Below are 24,441 nucleotides of genomic sequence, written 5' to 3' on the forward strand. Positions count from 1 at the left end.
GAAGAATACTGAGGTGGCAGGACATGGGTAGCATGACTTACTAAGAGAACTGTCAGGGAAATAACCTTCATTAAAGAGGAGCTTTTAGCACAGGAGAAAAGAAGCAGACGGAAGAGGCTTAAATGTCCAAATATGCTATTAAAAGGCAGACAGATAAATTAGTGCTTCCTTGTTAATCTTAAGAGTTTAAAATTGTTCAGCCATTTCATTGTAATAAAATTAATTGTATTGAAATCAGGCAGCTGGTCAGGTAAAAGTACATTACCTCTGTAAAACATTTGCAACAGATTTCTTTCTATGGTGTGTTTGAATGAGAACTGCTCTTTGTTTTGTGGCACCAATATGTCTTACATGTCTCACTTTTTTTCCCTCCTCAGGGAGATACCGGAGAAAGTGGCCCCAAAGGTGACACAGGAAAAAGGTACAGTTTAATGAGATATGAAAGGGCATTCATAGGAGCAAAATTGTTATTTTGTGTGTATGAAAATGGGAGGTTTTTTAAGATCAGAGATAGTTCTCCAAGATTAGAAGACATTTAAATATTTGGTTAAAAGACATTTAAATACGTGATTTATAAAAAGTGATTAATTTGAATCCTTTCCACAAATTTAAATATTCTGAAAGCAAAACAATGTATCCCGAATGCTAGAAAATGCATAGCTAAGTTCCAATAATGTGGCCTTCAAGGAAGAAAAACACTTGTCCTGAATGCTCCCTTTATACACAGGGATATAACATAGAGTTCCTAAGGTGACTTAGTTTGTCCCAATTTAAGGAGAGAACATATCAGGTGATTGGTATGAAATTTTAAAGTTTGATTATAAATGAATATCCCCTGATTAGATCCTTTAAATCAATCTTGAAAATTTGCCTCGACGTGAAACCCACTAAATCTGTGTATTTTATCTCTCTGTTGTCTCTCTCCTCCACTTGCCTTTTAAACCATGATCTGCAGGCATAGTGCAGTGGTCCATGGCCTGTTTTCTTGCCTCCCTTTTTTTTGCCTCCACTCCATCATTGTAGCATTTGCTTGGATTCATCCTTTGACATCTGACATCAGAACATTCTGACATTGATATTTCACTTCACCTTGACCATGTTAAAATCAAGAAAATCTTTCAAGAAGCCAAATCTAAAATAGAATCAGGCAGATTTTTAGCATAAATCAGGCTAAATAAATTGAGTGATTAAAAGCATTATTTACTTAGACTTATAGTTGAGAATGAAACATTCAACTTTAGAAGTTATTATAGTACAGATGGGTAATGGTTAGTCATAAAAACATATTCATAAAACAAAAAACAATTATCTTTCTTTTCATAAATATTAATGTAAATATGGCATGGAGTGGGATTGAATCTATGTCACCACAATTGTGTTTGTATTTGAGGAACAGTCTAGAGGTTAGAGAGGACTTTTAGTTTCCTACAAGAAACTACAGGTTAGGGTCTCTTGGCCCCTGCACACTATTGACATTCTGAGCCAGGTAATTCTCTATTGTAGGAGTTGGCTGATGTTCAGTCACTCTTGGCTTCTACCTGCTAGATGCCAGTGGCACCCCTGAGTTGCAACAAAGACACATGTCCACACATTTCCAGATGTTCCCTGCAGTACAAATTCACCCTACATCAGTTCTACTGATGCAGACCCATTCTATTGATCTGCCAAATTTTAAATACCATGATGCCATCAGATGACATGAAACTTTTTGATGCATTTTAGACCAAGGTTAGAAGCCGACTACTCTCAAAATCAAAATTTGAAACCCTAAATGTATAAAATTAGGTGATGTTATGTTTAATTTTCTTGCTTCTTCTTAAAAGCAGAGGTCAGCCAACTTCTTCAGTAAAGGGCCAGAAAATAAATATTTTAAGTCTTTGTGGGCCATATGGTCTCTGTCATAAGCTCTTCAGCTCTGCTGTAGCGTGAACACAGCCACGGACAACATGTCAACAATGAGTGTGGCTGTGTTCCAATAAAACTTTATTCCTGGACACAGAACTTTTATTATTATATAATTTTCATGTGTCATGAAATATTGGTTATTTTCACCCATTTAAAAATGTAAAACTGTTCTTGGCTCAAGGGCCTTACAGGTGGCCAACTGGATTTGGCCACTGTTGCCAACCTCTGCCTGAAAGAAAGGAAATATTCTAAACAGAGCAATTTCTTCAAGTGAAAAAGTGTATACCAAGTCTGAACTCTGCCTATTTGGATTTATACAGAGGATTTTATGCTTTAGAAGATGTATTTTTAAAGCTGCATTTTTGGAACATAGGTCAATATTTGTTTCTTTAATCACACGTTTTGAAATTTAATTTTACAATAGGGTGGCAACTTTTTTTATTTGAAAAGACCAAGTTATCTCAAAGGAATACTGTTCTTACTTTATATATTAATCGTTTACCATACTGACTCACACATCATAAACTTTCAATAAATATTAGCTTTTCTTACCACATGGAACTAGAAATCAACAAGATTGGTCATTTTTCTTTTTTTTAATATAAAAAAAAATTTTACTAGTCAGCTGAAATTAAGTACAAGAAATGCCTCAGTTAGAATGGAAATCATTTCTATAAACGTTCAATGGGTCTAAACAGGATTGTAAATAGGAATCTGTAACACGTATAATATGTAATCTGACCTGTAGCATTCATCCCAAGAATGCTGTAATTGGAATACAATTTTTGATGTGTTTTTTAAACATTTCCTGCTTCTGTCATATAATTTGTTTCCAGCATGTTGGAAACACTCTCCTTGTGGCCTCTGTGTTCACTATGTAAAACTCATTCATCATTTACCAAGTTTGAGATGTAAAATTTTAAAAATACTCCTTTTCTGTTATTGATGTAGTAAATTACGTCATTAACTGATTCACTTTAATAGGATATTTTTTTCTTTATGATCCAACTCAGTGCCTTTGGATGGTAAAGCAATCTAAGCCTTTCCAGACTGGTCATCTGGAAATGTTGTGGAACTATAATATAAAAGCCACTGGGCTGGGTTTTCTCTGTGGCCAGCAACTAGGGTATACTCCAGGTTTAGGAGCAACTTGACAAAGACTGGTTTTAATCATGTGTGGAGTTACTATGGGAAGGTTTACTGTGGTGGTGTTCAACTCTTTTGAGTGTTAATCCCACAACCAAATGTACAAATGGATTTCTTATCTATTTTCACCCACTTGAAAGTAGATGTCTGTGCAGCCCAGTGAACAGTTTGACCATGTCACACAATTCTTCACCCTTTTATTTGCTGGTAAAGATCTCCACATGCATTTTCTTGGCACTGACTATCTGTTTTTTCATTCTCCGGTTCCTACTATGAACACATTGTATTCTTATTTTACATTCACTTCCCATCTTTGATTTGCATCCTCTGAGCCTTTGCAGAAGCAACGTCATTTTGGAGCTACCAACCAAATTATTGTCTCTTCCTAAAATCCCACCTGAAGTTCTATCTCTGTGGATATTCCCACAACAATCAGTTCTGGTTTTGTTTTGTTTTGTTTTGTTTTTTTCTAATTTAGCTCATGTTATTCTTTGCCACTGTTGCCAACATTTGCTCTCTGACCTCCTCCCCCCAAATCCTCAACTCCATTTTTTCATTTTCTAATCTTAGTCATTCTTCAATCCAGTGAAAACTGAATTTAGAAATCATTTCACTGGGGCAACCTTTCATCCTCCTCTGGATTGGTTAGGTCATCTACTCTTTGCTCCAGCAGAGCTCCTTGGAATTCATTTCACAATCCTTTTTGTGGTTTACTAAAATTTCCAATTTTTTATTAGACATACAGCTCATGTAAAAAGAAAAAACAAAACAAAAACAGCTAGACTGTTTTATTCCCATCATCAGTACAAGGTCCTAGCATATAGTTAGAAGGTAATAAATATTGAATTTATTCCTTTAGTAAATGAAGAATCTAAGTATTTTTTTACTCTTGAACTGTTTCATATTCTCATTGAATGAATAAAATTCTTCGTGTATTGTGCATTTGCTTATCACATTTTCTGTATGTACACAGTGAAATGGAATCTCCCTAACAAGGCAGTTTTTTCCTGTCCTGGATTTTTTTCTTTTTCTTTCTTTCTTTTTTCTTTTTTTTTTTTTTAGTTGTATATGGACTCAATGCCTTTATTTGTTTTTATGTGGTGCTAGGATAAAACCCAGTGCCTCACATTCGCAAGACAAGTCCTCAACCCCTGAGCTACAACTCCAGACCCTCCTGTCCTGGATTTTAAAATAGAATAAGAAAATGTTTTTCAATAAATAATTTTTTAATCATATATACAGTATAACAACGTCAGGGATTGTAATCACATTGTTCTGTGTTGTCTCCTCGGCTCCCTAAATCCCTGATTCCAGAACATGCCTGATCCATATTTGGTGCTCAATTAAGTTTCTATGGAATAAGTGAATGAATGATATCAATAAATCATCACATTCATTTTGTATCTCTACATATGCTTTATTAGCACATCTATTACAATTAGTTACCCAGCATATTTGAAATAATCACAAACAAAGCATATTTATATCTGATATCTTCCCAATATTTCCCCATCTGTGACTTATCCTATAGAATTTTTTCTCTGTGAATCAGTCAATTTATGAAGCTAGGAGTATACTTAAGACATAGTTGGGGGCAGAGGCACACACCTGTAATCCCAGGGGCTTGGGAGGCTGATACAGGAGGATTGCAAGTTCAAAGCCAGCCTCAGCAAAAGGGAGGCACTAAGCAACTCAGTGAGACCCTCCTGTCTCTACATAAAATACAAAATAGGACTTAGGATGTGTTTCAGTGGTCAAGTGCCCCTGAGTTCAATCCCAGGTACCCCACCCCCACAAAAAAAAGACATAGTTGGAGGGTTTTTTCCTACTTTAATCCCATATTTATTTTCACTTTGGGAGAGGAGGATTATAAACACATATTATTTCCATGACTTGCAGCATTACCCTTTAAAATGTTGAACTTACGAATGTCTTCCAGCAGTTGCCTTGCTATTTAAAAGTTATTAAAATTCCAGGAGATTTCACAGTTCTAAATCTTTAAAAAGAGAAAAAAATATATCACTTTTAGTTGTCCATCAAATGAAACTTCTCAGATTTCCCAAGGAAACCAGCCCTTCAGAAAGTTGCCCTTTTCTCTCAAGCCACTTTCTTTGAGAACTAAATCTAGTCTTTTTTGTCATATAGTGGATTATCTAACCACTTTTCATTAAAACACTGGTAAAAAAAAAACTACAATTAAAACAAGCAACTTCCTATTATTTACAAATTTACTCTATGACCTGTTGTCAAAATGAAATGAGCCAATAATTCCTTTCTTATTCTAACAAAAAGAACATGGCAGTAGAATTGAGGAAGCCCCAAATTCACTTCCCGTCTACTTGCTTCAGCATTCTCACCTACCAAACGGAAATAATAATATTTGCCCATGCCAGTAATATTTGCCTATAGTTTTTTAAGGCAAAAACAAGATGAGAGAAGGAACTTTGTGAAGCCAAAATTGCTTTTATGCATTCAAAGGTCTTATTACACAAAATGTTGCAAACCTACTTTGTTAGTGTTGATGGCTTTCAGACTCTGTTCTGTAGAAATAGAAATAAGTTTTGTTTTATTAGCCACATTTATTTCACTTCCCCTTTAGAACTCAATTGGATGTTAATGCTTGGGAAGAAAAGGAGTATCATTGTACAGAAAGACAGGATTCAGAGTCTTCGCCCTCTTCTTCTTTTTTTTTAACTCAAACAACCCTAAAGAGAGAAGTAGAAGAAGAGTATACCCTGTTCATGGATAGGCAGAACTAACATTATCAAAATGGCGATATTACCAAAAGTTCTCTATAGGTTTAATGCAATGCCAATCAAAATCCCAACGGCATTTCTTGTAGAAATAGATAAAGCAATCATGAAATTCATATGGAAAAATAAAAGACCCAGAATAGCAAAAGCAATTCTAAGCAGGAAGTGTGAATCAGGCGGTATAGCGATTTCAGATTTCAAACTATATTACAGAGCAATAGTGACAAAAACAGCATGGTACTGGTACAAAAACAGGCGGGTGGACCAATGGTATAGAATAGAGGACACAGAGACTAATCCACACAGTTACAACTAACTATCTTATATTTGATAAAGGGGCTAAAAGCATGCAATGGAGGAAGGATAGCATCTTCAACAAATGGTGTTGGGAAAACTGGAAATCCATATGCAACAAAATGAAACTGAATCTCTTTCTCTCACCATGCACAAAAGTTAACTCAAAATGGATCAAGGAGCTTGATATCAAATCAGAGACTCTGCGTCTGATAGAAGAAAAAGTTGGCTCCGATCTACATATTGTGGGGTTGGGCTCCAAATTCCTTAATAGGACACCCATAGCACAAGAGTTAATAACAAGAATCAACAAATGGGACTTACTTAAACTAAAAAGTTTTTTCTCAGCAAGAGAAACAATAAGAGAGGTAAATAGGGAGCCTACATCCTGGGAACAAATTTTTACTCCTCACACTTCAGATAGAGCCCTAATATCCAGAGTATACAAAGAACTCAAAAAATTAGACAATAAGATAACAAATAACCCAATCAACAAATGGGCCAAGGACCTGAACAGACACTTCTCAGAGGAGGATATACAATCAATCAACAAGTACATGAAAAAATGCTCACAATCTCTAGATATCTTCGCCTACTTTGTTTAGCCACATTTTAATTTTTTCCTTAGGTAATAGCAATTACAGATGTCCAAGAAACTCATATATATTCTTTCCTCAACAAGCTAATTTACTGTTTTATTCTCCTTCCTAAGTTTTCCTTTTTTCCTTCCTAGAAGTTTTTTTTCTTCATTTTGATCCTTGACTGCTGATCTGTTTAAAAAAAAAAATCTTTTTAAGATTTGTTCATCATTTCCCCCAAATATGTATTGAGCACATCCTATGGCCAGGTACTGAATAAAAGCACAGAATCTGCTCATATGCAGCTGGCTGTCTAAAGGAAGGGTAGACACTGAATACACAAAAACCATAAGCAGGCAGCTACAAAGTAAGCTGGGCTGACGTGAACAGAGAGTGACCCTACACAGTCAAATGTGTGTGTGAGGGGCGTCTGCCTAGGCTGGTCAGTGAAGGGTTCTTTGAGGCAAAGCCATTTAAGCCCCGATCTGAAGTCTTTGGAATAACAAGTTCCTAATAATCATTTTCTCTTTTCTGGTTTAATCTCATTTTAGTCTTATTCATAATGCAAACTTTTATTTATGTAGTTTTGGACTGAATAGTTTTTCTTTTGCATTCCTGAAAAACCTTAAACCCAAACCATAAAGAAAATCATTGTCTTTTTTTTTTTTTTTGGTCTAAATCCCACAGTTTAATAAACAGTATCTGAAATCATTTCATAATAAGACTAGAGAAAATTATGTCTCTTCATAACTTGAAAGTATTAATATTCAAAATGGAAAATCTGGTTGTGCTTGTTAGAGTTATCTTGAAATGAGTATTCTTAAAGGAATGAGATACTCATTCTCCCACTTTATTGATGTTCCTCTGTAATTTTGAATGATTTTTGTCCCACTGACTGGCTGTTATGTAATGGATTCTTTTATCTTCAGATGTTATTTCCACAAATCATAGTTATCATTCCCAACTCAGGGCAGACTTTTTATTTGTTCCTGTCGTTCCTTTATGCTTCTTTATTGGAATTCAGGAGATTTTCTAAGCAATGTAATCTCTTGCCACTATACTTTGTGCTTACAATAATGTAGACAATTCTGTGAAAATGAGAAGGTTTAGCCTGACTCCAGTATGCTCACGCAATATGTACCACTTAATCTCAGACCTGTATTCAGGAACAGCTGCATGGTACCATTAGCCCTTAGCTGCTAAGCACGGTTTCCCCAACTCAACAATTGTCAGAACTACAGACCAGAGTTAAGTACAATCTCAACCATTTATTTATCCTCTCATCATTCAGGAATGGAAAGGAAATATTACAATACTTTTAAGTGAGAAATACTTTTAATGTATATTACTGTGATGTGACCATGTGTTCATACAGCCAACTCTTGATTATCTGAGGTGAGAGTCCTGGAATAGGAGGCATTATTTAAGTGCATGCATAATCGCCATTTCTGCAAACAGCTCCAGCAAACCGTTTACCAAAGAGTGAAACATATAGCTGTTCCTCTTCCTTTTACTCCTCATTCTTACCTTCTGATAGAGATGCTAAATAGCAGTAAACTACATGAAGAGGGGAAAATCCTGAAAAATCTGCAAAGGGATCACCCAATCCTTGAATCAAGAGTTGAATGAACTACACCATCTCATTAGACTTCTTGAACCTAAACAGGTTTTTTTTAAAATACATATTTATATATGCCAAAAGTATGCAGCTGGGAACGTTTGCCATGTTTTTCTCCATATACTGTGACTGAGCAAATATAATTCTATAATGATGTATGATTTTCCTGTGTAGGCTGAACCAGGGCTTCCTGGGCTTCCTGGACTTCCAGGGATAAAGGTAAATACTGCACTGATAGTCTTGATTTCATAGAACTGTAATTATCAGAGTCCCCCAAATAGGGGGGAAATGAACACTAAAAAGTATAATGCTGTTCTTTACTCCACAACCATCTCAACCAATTAAGTTTTTTAAATTAAGAATTGAGCACGGGGATTTAAAGTTTGCCATTGCTCTCTGAACTATGTTTTTCACTATTTAACCTATCATTCCCCTTACATAATTGTAAATGCCACTTTACTTGAAAACATAAATTCTATAAAGTCTAGAATGCCTCTTTACCTTCACATTTTAAGTTCATTCTTAAGATCCTATCAGATTTTGACCAGAATTGAAGTCTTAACATCCCTATAAATCAAACATTTAGGCAGCTGTTTTTATGATTCACCCACTATAATAATCCCTCTAAAATGTTTGGACTCCTACTTCCTGTCAATAATTCTCTGTGCAAAGTACAAATCAAATTGTTTAAAAGTTTTCATGTAGCAATTGACAAGATGTAAAGCTCTGCTCCCTTAGTTGTAGTGACTCCTTTAAAATCAGCTTATTAAAAAAAATCTATTTTAGAACTATTTGATAGGGGAGCATGATAATATATGTACAGCTCTGAAAGTATCACCAAGCACATAGTGAATGCAATATAAATGTTGGCTATTGTTATTTTTCTTGGGGAAATGGGGAACAATGACTGTGTATCTATCTGTTCTATATGATATTTTGTCGTGTGAATAATATTAACCTATAGAATATACAGCCATTTATATTCTATGCTAATAGATGTAAACTGAAAACTCCTTTGCAGTGATAGGTTAACATGACCTTCAGAGCAGTAAGACACACAATTTCTACTGACACATGATGTCATACCACTACCCTTTCTTATTAGTGAAGTGTATTCTAGAAATAAGGAACAAAAGGGCACAGGACTCAAGAGATAAGACATGACACTATCAAAGTTCCCTCCTGACACTGTTCACAGGTAGAGCAAATGTAAAACTTGACACATACTGTAATGATGAAAATACTTCAGTGATGCTCAACCCAAGGTATTGTTCACAAATACTGATTTTCGATGCTTACTTTTTTCCTTTCAGCATATACTACCAGTTTATCTCACCCAGGAAGTCAATTATGGGGGAAAATTATATATATATATATATATATATATATATATATATACATATACATATACATATATATGGCAAGGGAGATATAATACATTTTTAAAAATGGCATCAAATCAGAAAAACAAATCATTTAGTGGCAATGAAATTTTTACAGTGTATCAGCCCTCTAAGCTTGATGGTTTTACTCTGGCTTCCACATCAGTGACAATTTGACATTTAGATCAAGACCTTGAGGACTGGGGGCGGGGGGGGGGGTCTGAGACAGTCACTAACTCTTTATACCATGTCATATGAAATCAACTTTGACATGAAAGCATATGAAATCTAACTTTGACAGGTGGCAGAAACATTCACTTTGGCATTCTTAAGTATAGTGCTCAGTAATCTAAACAGAAATGTATTTTCTAAATCCACTGAAGGCAAGGATCCTTCCTTTAAAACATTAAAAAATAGCAGAGGAAAAGTTTGGAAGTTCTATAGGATATGGAGTGAATTCCTAGAAGAGAAAAAAAAAAGAAAAAGAATACTAGTTAAAATAATAACATTGAGTTATTGCTACTTACAATTACTTTCTGCTTGCACAAAGTTCATCTGAGAAGTTGAGTAATTTAGAGTCCAATTAGGAAACTCATACAACCAGAAATCAGAGATTTTTAGCAGCATAATAAAACCTTCACTAAACACACTGAATGTGCTTTCATGATGTAATCCTGTTTTAAGAAACAAAAAGTTATATTTTCTGGGTTTTAAATAAATATGCTATTATAGTTCATTTCTGACAAAGCCACCAGGATGTTTTAATTTATACTCAAATTTGATCCTTAAGGGAAATAAGTATTTTAAGGACAGATTCTACTTCCTCATTCTTTTTTTTCTCAATAAATTTATAAATCAATCATTACTCCAACTGGATGCCTAGAGGTTCTTATTACAACAAATGTTATTGCTGTAATCCTCACAAGCAGGTATCATGCTGACTTGAATTCTAATTAGCCTTTAAGCAAGAAGACTATTGTTTGGTTAATGCATTCAGTGTCAAGACACATTAATCAAAATTATTGGCGATGCTTTTAGCACCCAGGCAACTCAGTACATATATGTCAAGCCCCGTTGGACTATTTTTTGGGCAATGAAAATAAAGTTGGATCTGCTTGGGAATAATAAATATCATGGAAAATATGACTTGATTTAAGCTGGTATATTACAGAATTTTTCAGACAGGTTAAAAAATAATATTTTTTGATGGATATGGTAAATTCTTCTTGTAGCTTTCTATGTGTACATATTATCAACTAATAAAAGAAAAGGGAGACAGAAACAGAGATATACCGTAATGAAATACCCTAACTCACAATGAAACTATTTTTTGGTATGGACATAGAATGATTTTTAAAATACGGTACATATTAGTTACTGTGACTTACATTCACTGAGTTTAATACTACAAGGTGAAAGTCATGGCTGCCCAGTTGGTTAGCTGTAGTTGATAAGACCAGTGTGAAACCAATAGGCCTTCCATGATTGGTCACATGAAGAGGCATCTCTAATTTCACTAATGTTTTAGGTTGTTGTTTTGTTTTGTTTTGTTTTTTAGACTTTGTTTGGTATTTTTACACATCTTGGCTGTTAAAATTAGACTTGATTCAAATTAACACCCTGTGTCAAATCATCCTATTTCTTGCTGCTACTCCCAACAGTTGACTATCAGGCCTCTGTTGTGCATCAGCCTAAGTTAAGAGCATTTCCTCTGCTCTACCTGAACACCAGTTTAGATGCCAAAATCATAGCTACCTCATTATTCATCTTTTCTACCTGCTCAGCCCAAGGAAGTATGCTAATCTTGGTACTGAGACCTAATTTTTTTAAGTGATTGATAGATAAAAACTCATGAAATAACTCGAGAAGAAATTAGGTGCAATATCCAGAACAAGACAGAAATTTAGACCAAATTTTCTTTCATTTGGAATTTCCTGCCATATTAGTCCCATTGCACTAAAACCAGCAGAACTGAGATTTCTGATTCTCTGAGAGTCACTTAGTTATCTGTTAACATGTGGCTGAAGTAGCAGAACAGAGTATCATCTGTTCATTGTGGCTTAGGAATTAAAATTTTAGTTGTGTTAATGGTTCTGATAAATAATGTATATCTTTTATTCCCAGTTTGGTTAAATCAGTTCTCTGCTTACTTAGAGTTAGATAATATATTGTTTATATTTTTGTTTGCTCCAAGAATAAGTTCAACTGGACTTTTCCTGGACCATAAAACAGCAACATAAAAAGGAAGCAGATTAAATCTGGATTCCATGGTTATGGTAATGGAGAGAGGAACAGGAATCCTTAAGATGGAGAAGTTCCTTTCCACTTCTTCTCCCCCCTCTTCTCCTCTTTCACCTCCCTTCCCTACATTCTTCCACTGCTCCTTCTCCTCTTCCTTCTCCCCTCTTTTTTTCTATTCTCTCCCCTTTTAGTTGGATGTGAAGTTTGCAAGCAAAGACTTTGAATTCGGTTTCCTTCACTCTTCCATTCCCCTCCACACACAGTCAGCATCACCAGTCTAAGAATAGACCTCGTCCTCTTGTTAATCTCACTAGTAGCAAAAGTAAAAACCTCCAATGCTGCCTAATGTGAGAGGATGAGTTTATAGAAAGATGGAAAAAGTGCAACAAATATGATGTCTGTAATCATATTTCTATTTATAAACACATATACCTCTCTGTGTTAAGCTAGAGGGAAATAGATTAAAGAGGCTCTGAAAAAATTGGTACCCTGCTTATTCTGATGCTGTTTATTGTAACCCTGGTATGCATAACAGGCCAGATGTTTAAAACCTCTGCCTTTCCCCCATTTATCTTGAACATTTTTGTTATTTTCTTTTTAAAAAGAAAAAGCACTAAGAGATCATTAACTTAAAAAATTAATTATTTTAGAAAATATCATGTTTAGTTGTTTTATTTTAATGGTCGAGCTGTTGTGCTTACTGTTTGCTGTTTAAGTCTATACTTCCCTAATTAAGATTGCCAGCCCCTGTCCTCTTCAGAGGATCTTCACTTTAAGGTCCTATGTTATTCCTAAAATGATTAAGTGAAATTAGAAATTGAATTTTCTAATTCAGCAATTGCCTAGTTTGAAAAACCCTCTAATTATATTTTTCTTCATTAAAAGTAATGTCAGAGTTTAATTCCATTATAGTTCGGATTTCCTCTGTTGTATTCTCCCCAATTTGTCTACTCAGATGAATACATGTGAATAAGTTTCAATTTAGCATTCTTCTATTTTGTGTTCATTCAATGAGATTAAATATGCAAAACAGCTTTTAGAATCATTATATATTCTAGTATAAATTGTTATTTTTCCTGTTTGTTGCTCTGCAGACATGTATGTAATATTGTTCTGGTATATTCTGATTTTTCTCTAAATATGATTATTCCAAAGCGCTATGACTTTGAATCATTTCAGCTTCTTATTTTTTCCCCTGACCTTCTCCTTTGTCTATCCTGCAAATTAGGAATTGTGACTAGAGCAGAAGAGCCATTTGCTTAATTTTTATATCACAAGAAAGTATTTACATAATTTTAGATTGTCATTGTCCTTCTCTAGAGAGTTTAGGAAATTCTAGAACATTTACACTATACATCACTCCTCCACAAAGGAACAAGATTTGTTTGAAAGGATTACATTTATTTAGGTAAATTCAATGGGTATGATTCTTATCCTCCTGTATTAAAAGAAAGACAACTCACTCTTAGTAAACCTGTCTCTTCTACCTTACATGGTTCTGATATGTTTTAAACTTCTTTTGGTTTTGCAATCTTAAATGCCTTGGCAGGTGGGTTCTGTCTCATAAAATGGTATGTTCACATGAGAAAATTTAGGATTACTTCTTGAAAGAAATTGAAGAGGTATTGAGCATGTTCCTAGTATGGTTGAAGGTGTTAAGAGATTACTTTTAGGTGATGCACCAGTTAGGATATATAAATGTTGGAATATTAGCTAATATTAATGATAACTAACATATTTGAGCCCATAAAGAAAAAAATAATAGGTATATGATGTGCACTTTATTCTGGGGAGGATGCTGTGTTGTGCTCATATTATCCTACAGTAAGTCTTGACTAAGCACCCTTTAGTGAAGCCAGAATCTTCCATTTCTTGGCTTCAAAGACTCCAGTTTGCAAACGTCAGACTTCATCTCCACACTCCACTTCTGCACCTACAGTTCTCAAACACTCAGTCTGAGAACCCCTGTACTCTGCTAAAGAGTTTTTGTTTAGGTAGGTTTTATTTATTGAATTTCTGTTAGAAAATTTTATTATATTAAATAACATTTTATTAAATATAGCAGAATTTTTCAAAATGAGACTGAAAAATGTTTCTTAAGGAGAATAATGTTGGTATGCTTTTTTTTGAGGGGGACTGTCTGGCTTAATGGAATCTCACATCTGCTTCTACAGTCAGTCTGTTCAGTTAGCTGTTCTGGCTGATGTATATGAAGAAAAAACAGCCTCATAGTGATATGTAATTGGACACAAGAAGGTTATTTCAATAGCCTATTAGATTACTGTTGATATTCTTTGCTACTCCCAAACTCCATAGTGACAGTTTCTTAAACATTAAGTGCAGTATAAAATATAAAACCATATCATGAAATATTCATAATTTGCATTCATAAGGGAATGAAAATAGAAAAGCAAATAATGTCTTTGTACTATTATGAAAATAGTTTGACCTTTAGGATTCCCTGAAAAAGTCCAGAGCATACTTTGAGAACCTCTGCTATAAGTTTAGGGAGGTAAGAAATAGTCCAAATGTCTCAAGATCACAAGTAGACATACTCATGCCATATTTACATTAATAACTGGTTTTGAAGCCTGAGAGAGAAAAAGATACCAATAATTAGCTCCTTCCTGTCCCCCCAAGACACAGAGAAAATGGAGGGAATGTCCTTAAAGTGACTTAAAGCTCTGGAAATAACTGAACTTAAAAGTGAGATCCTAAAAGTATGCTATTTGACTCCTTGAATAAAGTAATATAAGAATATGAATCTCAGAATATATCAATATGGAATGATCAGATAAAAATGGTCATAATCAAAGCCTATAAAATTAGCAAATATTAATAGTGCTAAAATCATCAGTACTATCAAATGCATTCTAATTTTATATCTTGAAATAAAAATTTACTCCTGAACATTCTATTTATAGGAATTTTTTATATTCTAAGAAAAATTTAATATATGTTCTGTTTCCAAAAATGATGAAAAAACACTTGTCTCAGAACACTGAGGTCACAAAGCCTTACTTATTTGTGAATTATGTAACTGCATGCTTCATCTTTTTATAAACTAAACACTAACCTAAATGAGAAATATGTTTCCACAGCATTTACTTTTCTTCTTCTTTTCTATTAGTATGTGTTAAGGGGGCTACAACTATTTGATATGCTAAACAGATCATTTTATTTCTCCTTGAAGATATGTAAGGTTCCCTTCTAATCTGAAATTTTCAACCTATTAGAGTGTATAATTTTCAACCTATTAGATTGTATCACATGTTCATGACAGTAAGTCTTTATTAATGAATTTATTGTCGACTTCAGTGAGCATTTTTTTAGAAAACGAGGGAATATTTATTTGTATATATCATTTTATTAGAAATATTTTACTTTTTAACGCATGTATTGTTTTTTGTTTGTGAAATAAGTTAAACTCTCTTAATAGAAGTATAATGGTAATCATTTATTTTTTTCTGAATAGAGTTTATATTTTTATTTTGAACTATGAAGAGATCCACCCAAAATGATTTGTTCTAGTTCTCCATTCCATTAGATGGAAGACAATGGGATACGTAGAGTAGTTGTAAAAGGTTTGTAGGCAATAAACCTAAAACATTAGTGTTCCACCTAATTTTCTTAGATTAGTACCAGGAGCACCTAGGTCAGAATAAATCTGTTTGAGCTGTGTATCAACATGCATTTTGTGGCATGATAGCCTTTGTTCCCCACCTAGTACCCCACATTTTGCACAGTAGATTTTAAAATTTACTTGTTTGAAATATATTACATAACATTTTAACATGTCTTCTAGAACATCCTCTCAGTACTTTTATGCTTAGCTCCAAGTATCATAAGATCAAGGTTGAAATATTGCTGCATTAGGAAAACATCAAGTGTATCAAACAACATGAACAACTATTCCAGAACTAATCCAAGGGGCAGGGAGTAAATATGGGAACAAAGCCATTATAGGTTTGCTTGAAATTTTTGGTATAGGTTTTAGGTAGTTGGACCTTGAGCTTTCATAGTTAAAAAGAAAATAAAACTTAATATTTATTCAAGACAATGTGAATACTGGTTCAGGTTTTTGTTATTCTTCTTCTTCTCATTTTTGACACCAAATATGTGGTGTCTTTTCCAACACCAGTTTTCCAGCTTTCTGACATAAACAATTTGATCCTATTTTGACACTACTCTAATTAGTACCAGACCCCACACATCTAAGGACTCAGTCCCACAAGAGTGACCTCATTTCCCTTTGCCAGTAACAGGTATGAAATTCCCAGGTTACTGGCACTTACATCTGACTTACTGCAAACTTACAGGTTCTCACAATACCCCATTCAGTTTTGCTAATTTGCTAGAATGACTCACAGAACTGGGTAAAATGCTATACTTACTATTTCAGTTTATTATAAAGGGTAAAAGGAATAGCCAGGTGAATAGTACAGAAGCAAGATCTAGAAGAGTCCTGAGCTCAAAAAGCCTCTTCCCTGTGGAGTTGGAATGGTCTACCCTCCTGGCATTAAATGTGTTCACCAGCTTGGAAGCTCTTAGGTCCCTGCTGTTTGGGGGTTTTAATGAGGTTCCATTAAATGGGCATGATCTATGAAGTCACTGGACTTTGGTGATTAAACTCAATCTCCAGACATCTGCCCCTGATGGAGATCAGGAGGTACAGCAGTAAGTTCCAACCCTCTAATCACAGGGTTGGTTCCTCTGGCAGTCAAATCTCCATCTTGAAGCTAATTAGGGGCCCAACAAGAGTCATCTCATTTGCATAAAATCAGGTATAGTTGGAAGAGACTGTTAAGAGTAACAAATGTCTTTTGCCTCTATCATTAAGAATATCCACAGAATATTCTTAAATATTCACAGAATATTTAAGAGATCTGTGCCAAGAGTTGGGGACCAGGACTAAATGTAGGTCCAATTACCCCACAACTGGACTTTCTACAGATGATGGAAATAATGATTCTGTAGCTATGACAAGGAAGATTTTTATCTTTCATGCTCTCCATTCCTGAGTCTCTTCCCTAGCTATATATATCATGACAATTATCTATTGCTGCCTACCTTCTTACCCTAAAATTTAGTACTTTAAAACAATGTATATTAATTATCTCACAGTTTCTGAGGGACTATAATTCAAGCACAGAATGGCTAGATGCCTTTGGCTCACTGTGAAGTTGCAGTGAAGTAGTCAGCAAGACTGTGTCTTACAGAATATTCTACAAGGCTGGGGCATCCTCGACCAAATTCGCATGTGTGGTTGTTGGCTGGTGTCATTCTATAGTGTGGGCCTCTCTAAAGGGCTGCTCACAATAAGGTAGCTTCCTTCCCCAAAGCAAGAGATCCAAGTGAGAAAAAACAAGAGAGGTTCCCCAAGTGGAAGCCACCTCTGTCTTTTTACAGCTTATACTATCCCATCACTTCTTCATGTTCATAGCTGTGAGTCAGTAAATCTGGTCATACTCAAGGGGAGGGAATTACACAAGGGCAGATACACAGGAGTGGGATCACTGAAGCCCATCTTAGAGGACACCTACCACATCCACCGAATCACAACAGGTCTTAATTTGGTAAGTGATTAAAAAAAAAAAAAAAAAACATTGGAAAACAGATGAGGGAAAATAAAAGGTGAAACAATTGATCTAATTTTCCAGAGTATTTCTCAAAGAGTTTTCATTAGATTAAAACCAGTTCTGATTAATTTTATAGACAATAACTTTATCTCAGCAAAACTGTGGTATACTTTCAAGGATACCAAAGGGAGGAAATGAATTTAGCTTTATTTACTGTCAAATTAACAATGATCTTGTATGCCCATCTTTTCAAAGGGAGAACCAGGTTTCATTGGTCCTCAGGGGGAACCAGGCTTACCAGGATTACCAGGAACAAAAGTAAGTGGAGTCTTTTCTTCTGCTGCTTTTTTTTAAAATTTTTGTCATACTTGTTGAAAGAGGTGACCAGATATTTCTGTCTTAAGAAATAAAGCAGTCTAATGTGCCATTAATGGCACTTCTAGAGAGATCACCATTACTAAATAGAGCAAAGGAAAGTTAATTCTAGAAACCCTTAAGCAAGACAACAGATTTGTGGATTGTATTGTTAACTTGTCCTCCAGATCCCTCCTAAATTGTTATGATGCTATTAACCTTCTGGCCTTATGGAACAGTAGAGGAACTGTGAAGAGGAGGGAGATAACTCATTAACTCCTGCTGCTTATCACCCACTTTAGGATACACTTGTAAATCAAACATTATTACTATTCCCATCACTCCCTAGATTTCAGAGACAAGTACAGATGTCATATAGATTTCTAAGTGCTTTTTTTCCAAAAGGCTCCACCCTGAATGATAACTGCAGAAATATTCTGTAATGAAAACCATCTCATGCTCCTTGACATGGCATCCATAGACAGGACTCTAAAAGCAAAAGGTTTATATGGTGCTGCAGAGACAGACCCAGGATTCTCTTTATCTACCCAGTAAGACATAAAAAAAAGTTCAGCTCTGATGATAGAACTGGACTCATGACAGACCCATGAATCAAAGGGGAGGTGGGAAATGACATCAAACTACATTCTTTTATTTTTATACCACTTTTATATAGTCTTTGCCTCAATGTATATTGTGTTCCCCAGAAGTAAGCCAGGGATGATTTCCAAGAGTTAAAGAAATATGTTCATGGTCTGTTCTGACAGGACTAGTCCTCATTTCCGCTGGTCAAGTAAAAATAACTCTAATCCTCATACATGGAAACTATATGTGGCCAAAGGGGGTCTGAAACTCAGTGGAATTATGCAAAATTGTTATTTTCTTAAGAAATTTTTTTTGCCATATAATGAGCTGTCAGGCTTATTAGTGAAGTATGAGGAATGCCTGTTTTAGCCTGAACAGATTCACACAAGAAAAGCCTTTCTGAAGAAAAAGAGAGAAAGCAAGAGAATAATAAGCATTCCCTTTTGATCTAAGAACTGCTGTGTGTTAGGGGAGGAAAGGAAGCAGACTTGAAGATGAGCAGGACACACACAGAGGAGGGCTGGTCACTGTAGGAGAAAACCAGAATGGACTGCATCTGTAAGTGCTGGTGCACTTTGTTTATATACATGAGAAAATTAAAGAAACCCAGGCAGTAGAGAGTGGAGTCGATCTCTAAGTATCTCTTCTTTACTTAACTGATCATAAATTACTCTACAGTTTCAAATTTAAAAAAAAAGATCCAGACATGAAGAACCTAGCATGATTCTATAGACCATATACTTCATGACAGATACTACTCTGAACCCCAAGTAAAAGAATGTGCTGTCCTTGTTTGGGTTCACAAGCAGAGCTGTGGATAGAAAATTTCTTTCATTAGAAATATTTTGAAGTTAATTGACAACTGAAATGCCTGTCTTGAGCTCAATATCAAGGGTAAGAGTCATGATTATGTTAAAATCTCAATCCAACAGTACTCTTTTCTACTCTTACAGCCAGTCTGGATTCAGACTTAAAAAATAAAATAAGATCGCATTTTTTACTCCAAACACCAGCAAAGAGAAATCATAGTGACTATTTTAGAATACTCTGAGTAAGATCGTGTATTTATTAAGTCAGTGAAGTTTTTCCAGAATTTTTTGTTTGTTTGTTTTTTTGGTATTGAGAAAGAGGAGTCAATACAACAAAAACATTCTCTCCCCTCCTAAAGCTTGCATCCACTGTGGGTGAGGAAGGGGGCAGAAGTAGAAAAAGAAATAAACAAACAAATAGTATTTCAGGCAATGATGGGAAACTAGTTAGGGGCATTGTGATTTAAAAAAGAAAAAAAAGAAAAAAAAAGTGATTCCATGTAAAGATATGTAGGCTTCGCTACCATAGGAAACTGCAAATGCATTGATTTTTTTTAGGTTTTTATTTTTCCCTAAGATAATCTTATAGTTAATTTTTAAAAGAGTTATTCTGTAATTTTTAAAGTAAAATATTGAGAAATATCAAATACTGTCATTTAAAAAAATAAAAATTCCATATGCTAAGAGAAGTCCTTCAGTCTCACTCTATTACAGAGGGATCAAAAAGAGAAAAACAGAAGGTAGTCCCTTGGCTTCTGGACCATCTTTGGTATCTTCTGTGTCCAGGAAAGCCCCCGGCCTTTTTCTCAGCCTCCCATCTTCACACCCTCCTCTGTTGCTGCTCAGACACCTACTGAGTCTTGCATTCCTGCCCCATATCACCTGCAAAACCACAAAGGCTTCCCAAAGTGGGCATGATGCAGAAAAGGATTTCTGAATTTGAAGCCCTGTGTTACTCATCCTGAATCCAATCCTTCTTTCTTATCCTTTCCAAAATGAATCAGTTTCTTCAGTGAGGAAGGCAACTCTTCCATAACACACCATCCACTCTCTGAATTCCAAGTCTGATTATTGAAATTCTACCCATCTTGTAGGAAACAAAACAGTCTCTAGCAAACATAAAATGGCACCATTTTTGGCAAGACTTAAAAACATTCATATTTTTAACCCAGGATTTCCCCAACTAGTAATTTATCTTATGAAAATGATTAGAGAATATACAAAAATTGGTATACAATTATGCAAAAATTGAAGATTGAGCGTAATCAGTTTTAAATTTCAGCTCTTCTTCTTTAAAAGCTTTATTACTTTGGGCAACAGCTCTCATTTTTTGTTTCTTTGTCTGTAGAATGTGAATATCTGTCTTGTTTGTCTTGAGAATTAAACAGGTTAATGCATGTAAAGTATTTTGTGCAGTTCCTGCCCTCATCAGTGGTTATAGAGTAAGCCCTATTGACCCTTTAGGATGTGATTTGAGTCTTACTTCCAGAGAGCCAGTCAACTAAGGTTCAGTGATGTTTCCTCTTCTGTCACATAGAGCCTTGTATTACTCCTTAATTATTAATGGGTTTGTTCTTGTGGATCTTGTCTAATTAGGTCACTGGCTCCTAGAGGACAATAAGCATCTTTAGACTTCACAGAGCTACTAATATTTGAAAAAGCTAAAATTCTTCTGTCTTACACCATTCTGAAATTTTGAGATCATGGTAACTGAGGCCTGAAGAATTTAACAACCTTGTCCCAGAACACCAAGTTGGCAAATGACAGAGAATTAAAATCTTGCATGTTACAAAGCCTGAGAAATAACCACTATGTCATGCTTCTTGACAATAATACTTAAAAAGTGACTGCAGAATGAGAATTAATGCCAATTCCTGTCTTGAGATAGATGATAGCTTTTATCAATTCCCTTTAAAGGGTTTTTTTTTAACAACATAGTCATCTGACAGGCATTTGCCTAGCCATTTGATTATGTAATGGAAATGCTGCATAATTGTATGTTAGTTTGGAGTTCTCCCGAGAGACAGAACCAAGATAGATGGAGGGATAGGAATTTATTAGGGGAATGGACTACTGTAATAAGGAGGCTAAGAAGTCCCACAATAGGCCATCAGCAGGCAGGAGGGAGTCCAGAAAGGCCAATTCTTGTGACCCAGTCCAAGTCCAAACGCTTTAGAACCAGGGCAGCTGACTGTTTGATTCTTTAAGGCTCCAGGCCTGAGAACACAGAGAATACTGGTACATACCCTGGAGTCTGAAGGCTGAACTCTGGAGTTCTGATGTCCAAGGGCAAGAAAAGAAGGGTGTCCTTGGTCTAGGAGGGGTAGCGGGAGATTTTGCCTTTTTGTTTTGCCTAGCCCCCAGCCAAGTTGATGATGGCCATCCACATGGAAGGTAGATCTTTCCCCCTCTGTCCACTGACTTATATGCCAATCTTCTCTGGAAACCTTCTCAGACTCACCCAGAAATAATGCTTTACCAGATCTCTAGGTATTCCTTAATCCAGACACTTAAATTAACCAGCACAGATTGTTTTTTGTTATTAAATGAGATAATTCAGTTAGGAGATGAGAACAGTGCTGAGTACATAGTTAAGTAAATGGTGACTCTCTGCTCATTTTTATTTTATTCAATTTATTTAGTATCCACACTGACCCACCTGGGCGTGTCATTTACCTGTCTTCTAATTTGTTACAGGGTGAACGTGGGGAGGCAGGGCCTCCTGGAAGAGGTGAGCGAGGGGGGTCCTGGAGCCCCTGGACCAAAGGTCAGTTATGCTTACATTGAAAGAGAATACTCTTTGATTTAGGAATGCCTGCCACTTGCCTGTAGAACATTTTGTAGAAAATTCCTCAACAGGTATTTAAACAGCTAAAATTAGAAATAACTTATTGAAATGTATACTGATTGCTTGTTTTCAAAAGGGATTTTATAATTCAACTTTCCCTGTTTACTCTGTTCAGTTCAGTGAACAAATTTAATGACACATTCAAGTGTAAAGTGAGAATACTGTCATATTAACCTGTTATCCCTTGATGTGTATTAAAACCTACTGAGAAAAATCTCTGTTGGTAAGTGCTGTGCTCATTTCCATGGTAACTTGATGGAGTGTAAAACCTTGAAAATATTAGAGCTAAGGATTTGTTTACCTGTTCAATCTTGATTCATCTAAACTTCCTGCAAACTAATGTGGCCACACTTTATTTTAATAACCTATATGAGAGCTATGGGAAACGATTTACTCTCTGATGAAAAGGAAATTTATGCAAACGAGCATTGTTGAGACTAATGAGAATTACTTACAGTACTCTTCCCATCCACTGATGGGGGAGGGCTGTTTTCAGAGTAATAATGGAATGAAGGCTGATGGAATAACCAGGGAGCGAACTAATGATACGGTGATAATATGTGTGCTTAGTATTGTATTCACCAGCCATATACATATTGAGGCTGTTAAAATAAAGTGTTTCCCTGTTTCCTCGTTATTCTGAGTCACTGCTAATTTCCTTTTCCTGTTCTTATCTCCTGTGTCATTTTCTCTTTTCATCTTCATCTTTTCCTGTCATAGGGGAAACAAGGTGAATCAGGAACTAGAGGCCCAAAGGGGTCCAAGGTCAGTAACTGGGTAACATTTTAATGTAACTTGAGGCCTCATGATCTGTCCTTTTTGCCTTTTCCATGGAGAATCATGTTTTAGATTAAAATATTTCACACACAGAGATTGCAATAATTTTGTCCCTATGATAATATCAAAAAATTATTTTCTTTTTGTTTTTGTATGTTCTTGTGCTGTAGGTCTTTCTTTGTTAAGTTATATTTTCTTTTATTTTTAGCACTTCTTTGGGGGGAAAAGTACTTAATCGTATAATCTTACTTTTCACTTCCTGCCTATATTTATGATAAATATTCAAGTTATAATTTGCCTTTAAATAAGGTGACTTCCTTCATTGCATTAAAATTTGCCCACCAATTAAATTGCTTTTCTTTGTCATGTTCTTTATCTTGTCTGCAAGAACATATGCGCTGTTGGCAGAGTCATTAACAGTTAATTAAAGTACCACTGGCTGATAACATGGAAAAATGGGTACAAAATGAAGAAAGCAGAGATTAGAGATTATTAATTCTCCATTCACGCAAATTACATTATTATGAATGATGTTATTAGCATTATGTGGATGGGTAAATTTATAATCCTTTTCCTTTCTTACCTTTCTTACCCATTTCATAGAGATAGGTAGAAAGACAAAAATGTTTTGAATTCCATGTAGGAAAAGGTCTCTAAATTTAAGCTGTTTTCAAGAACCTTCAAATCCATACAGTTTGAAATGTTTTCTCCAAAGTTACAGTTTGGACTAATTTTGAGGGCTTAGACTATTCATAGTGTCTTCCCAAGTGGAGTTCTGACATCATAAATAAAATTTCAGAGATTTTTATATTGGATTGAAGGGGGACGGGGAGAAAGCACTGCCCTGCCCCTGACCTTCATCCCTGCCAACCTGTTCCCACTGGCTGCTGTCCACTTTAGCACCAAGGGTTAAAATGCTTATACCTACAGATGAACTTTGCCTTAGATCTCCACCATCAAAAGGAGGTGTACTCTGTGACCCTACCTTGATAATTCTCCCTATAATGACCTCTCTGTTCCTCTCTGTCCCAATTATCTACATGTTTCTTCTCTGAAAACAGGCAACATAACTGTTTGACTTTTTTTCCCCTTTGCCCCAAATCCCGCTAACTAAAAAGAATATAACTCAGTTAGTATGACTTTGGGTGCTTTAGAAACCATTTGCTTTGTTTATGTAGATTCCATCTAGCAGAGTTACTATATAAACTATACTACTGTTCCAAGACAATAATTATCTGAAAGGGAAGTTGTGATTACCTGTAAGGAGCATGTTTTTATTTTTAAAATATTTTAAATTGTAGATGCACACAATATCTTTATTTATTTATTTTTATGTGGTGCTGAAGATTAGTTTGCCACTGAGCTACAACCCCAGCCCTGCAAGGTGCATCTTAAAAAAAAAAAAAAAGCATTTGCACTGGTGCATCGGTGGTGATTATTATTGTTTTCCACATCAGAAGTTTATATTTAAAGGGATGCACTATGGTATAAATACATCCTTAGACTTGAGAAATTTCTAGACCATTGGTCCTACTACTAATTAACTTTTTTTTTTTAATTGGGAAGGGGTGA

At 35.3% G+C, this 24,441-nt stretch overlaps 1 protein-coding gene across 1 annotated transcript in view; it reads left to right on the forward strand.

Annotated features, from left to right (window-relative positions):
* Nucleotides 1-22,881, forward strand: part of LOC144373626 (uncharacterized) — a 192,162-nt gene extending 169,281 nt beyond the window's left edge. The window contains exons 6-9 of the mRNA XM_078036672.1: nt 378-421; nt 17,752-17,814; nt 21,942-22,011; nt 22,813-22,881. Of these exons, the coding sequence (XP_077892798.1) occupies nt 378-421; nt 17,752-17,814; nt 21,942-22,011; nt 22,813-22,881 (246 nt within the window). The remainder of the gene's footprint in view (nt 1-377; nt 422-17,751; nt 17,815-21,941; nt 22,012-22,812) is intronic.
* The last annotated feature ends 1,560 nt before the right edge of the window (nt 22,882-24,441 follow it).

The sequence above is a fragment of the Ictidomys tridecemlineatus genome, unplaced genomic scaffold (genome assembly GCF_052094955.1).
Source record: "Ictidomys tridecemlineatus isolate mIctTri1 unplaced genomic scaffold, mIctTri1.hap1 Scaffold_45, whole genome shotgun sequence".
Lineage (NCBI taxonomy): Eukaryota > Metazoa > Chordata > Mammalia > Rodentia > Sciuridae > Ictidomys > Ictidomys tridecemlineatus.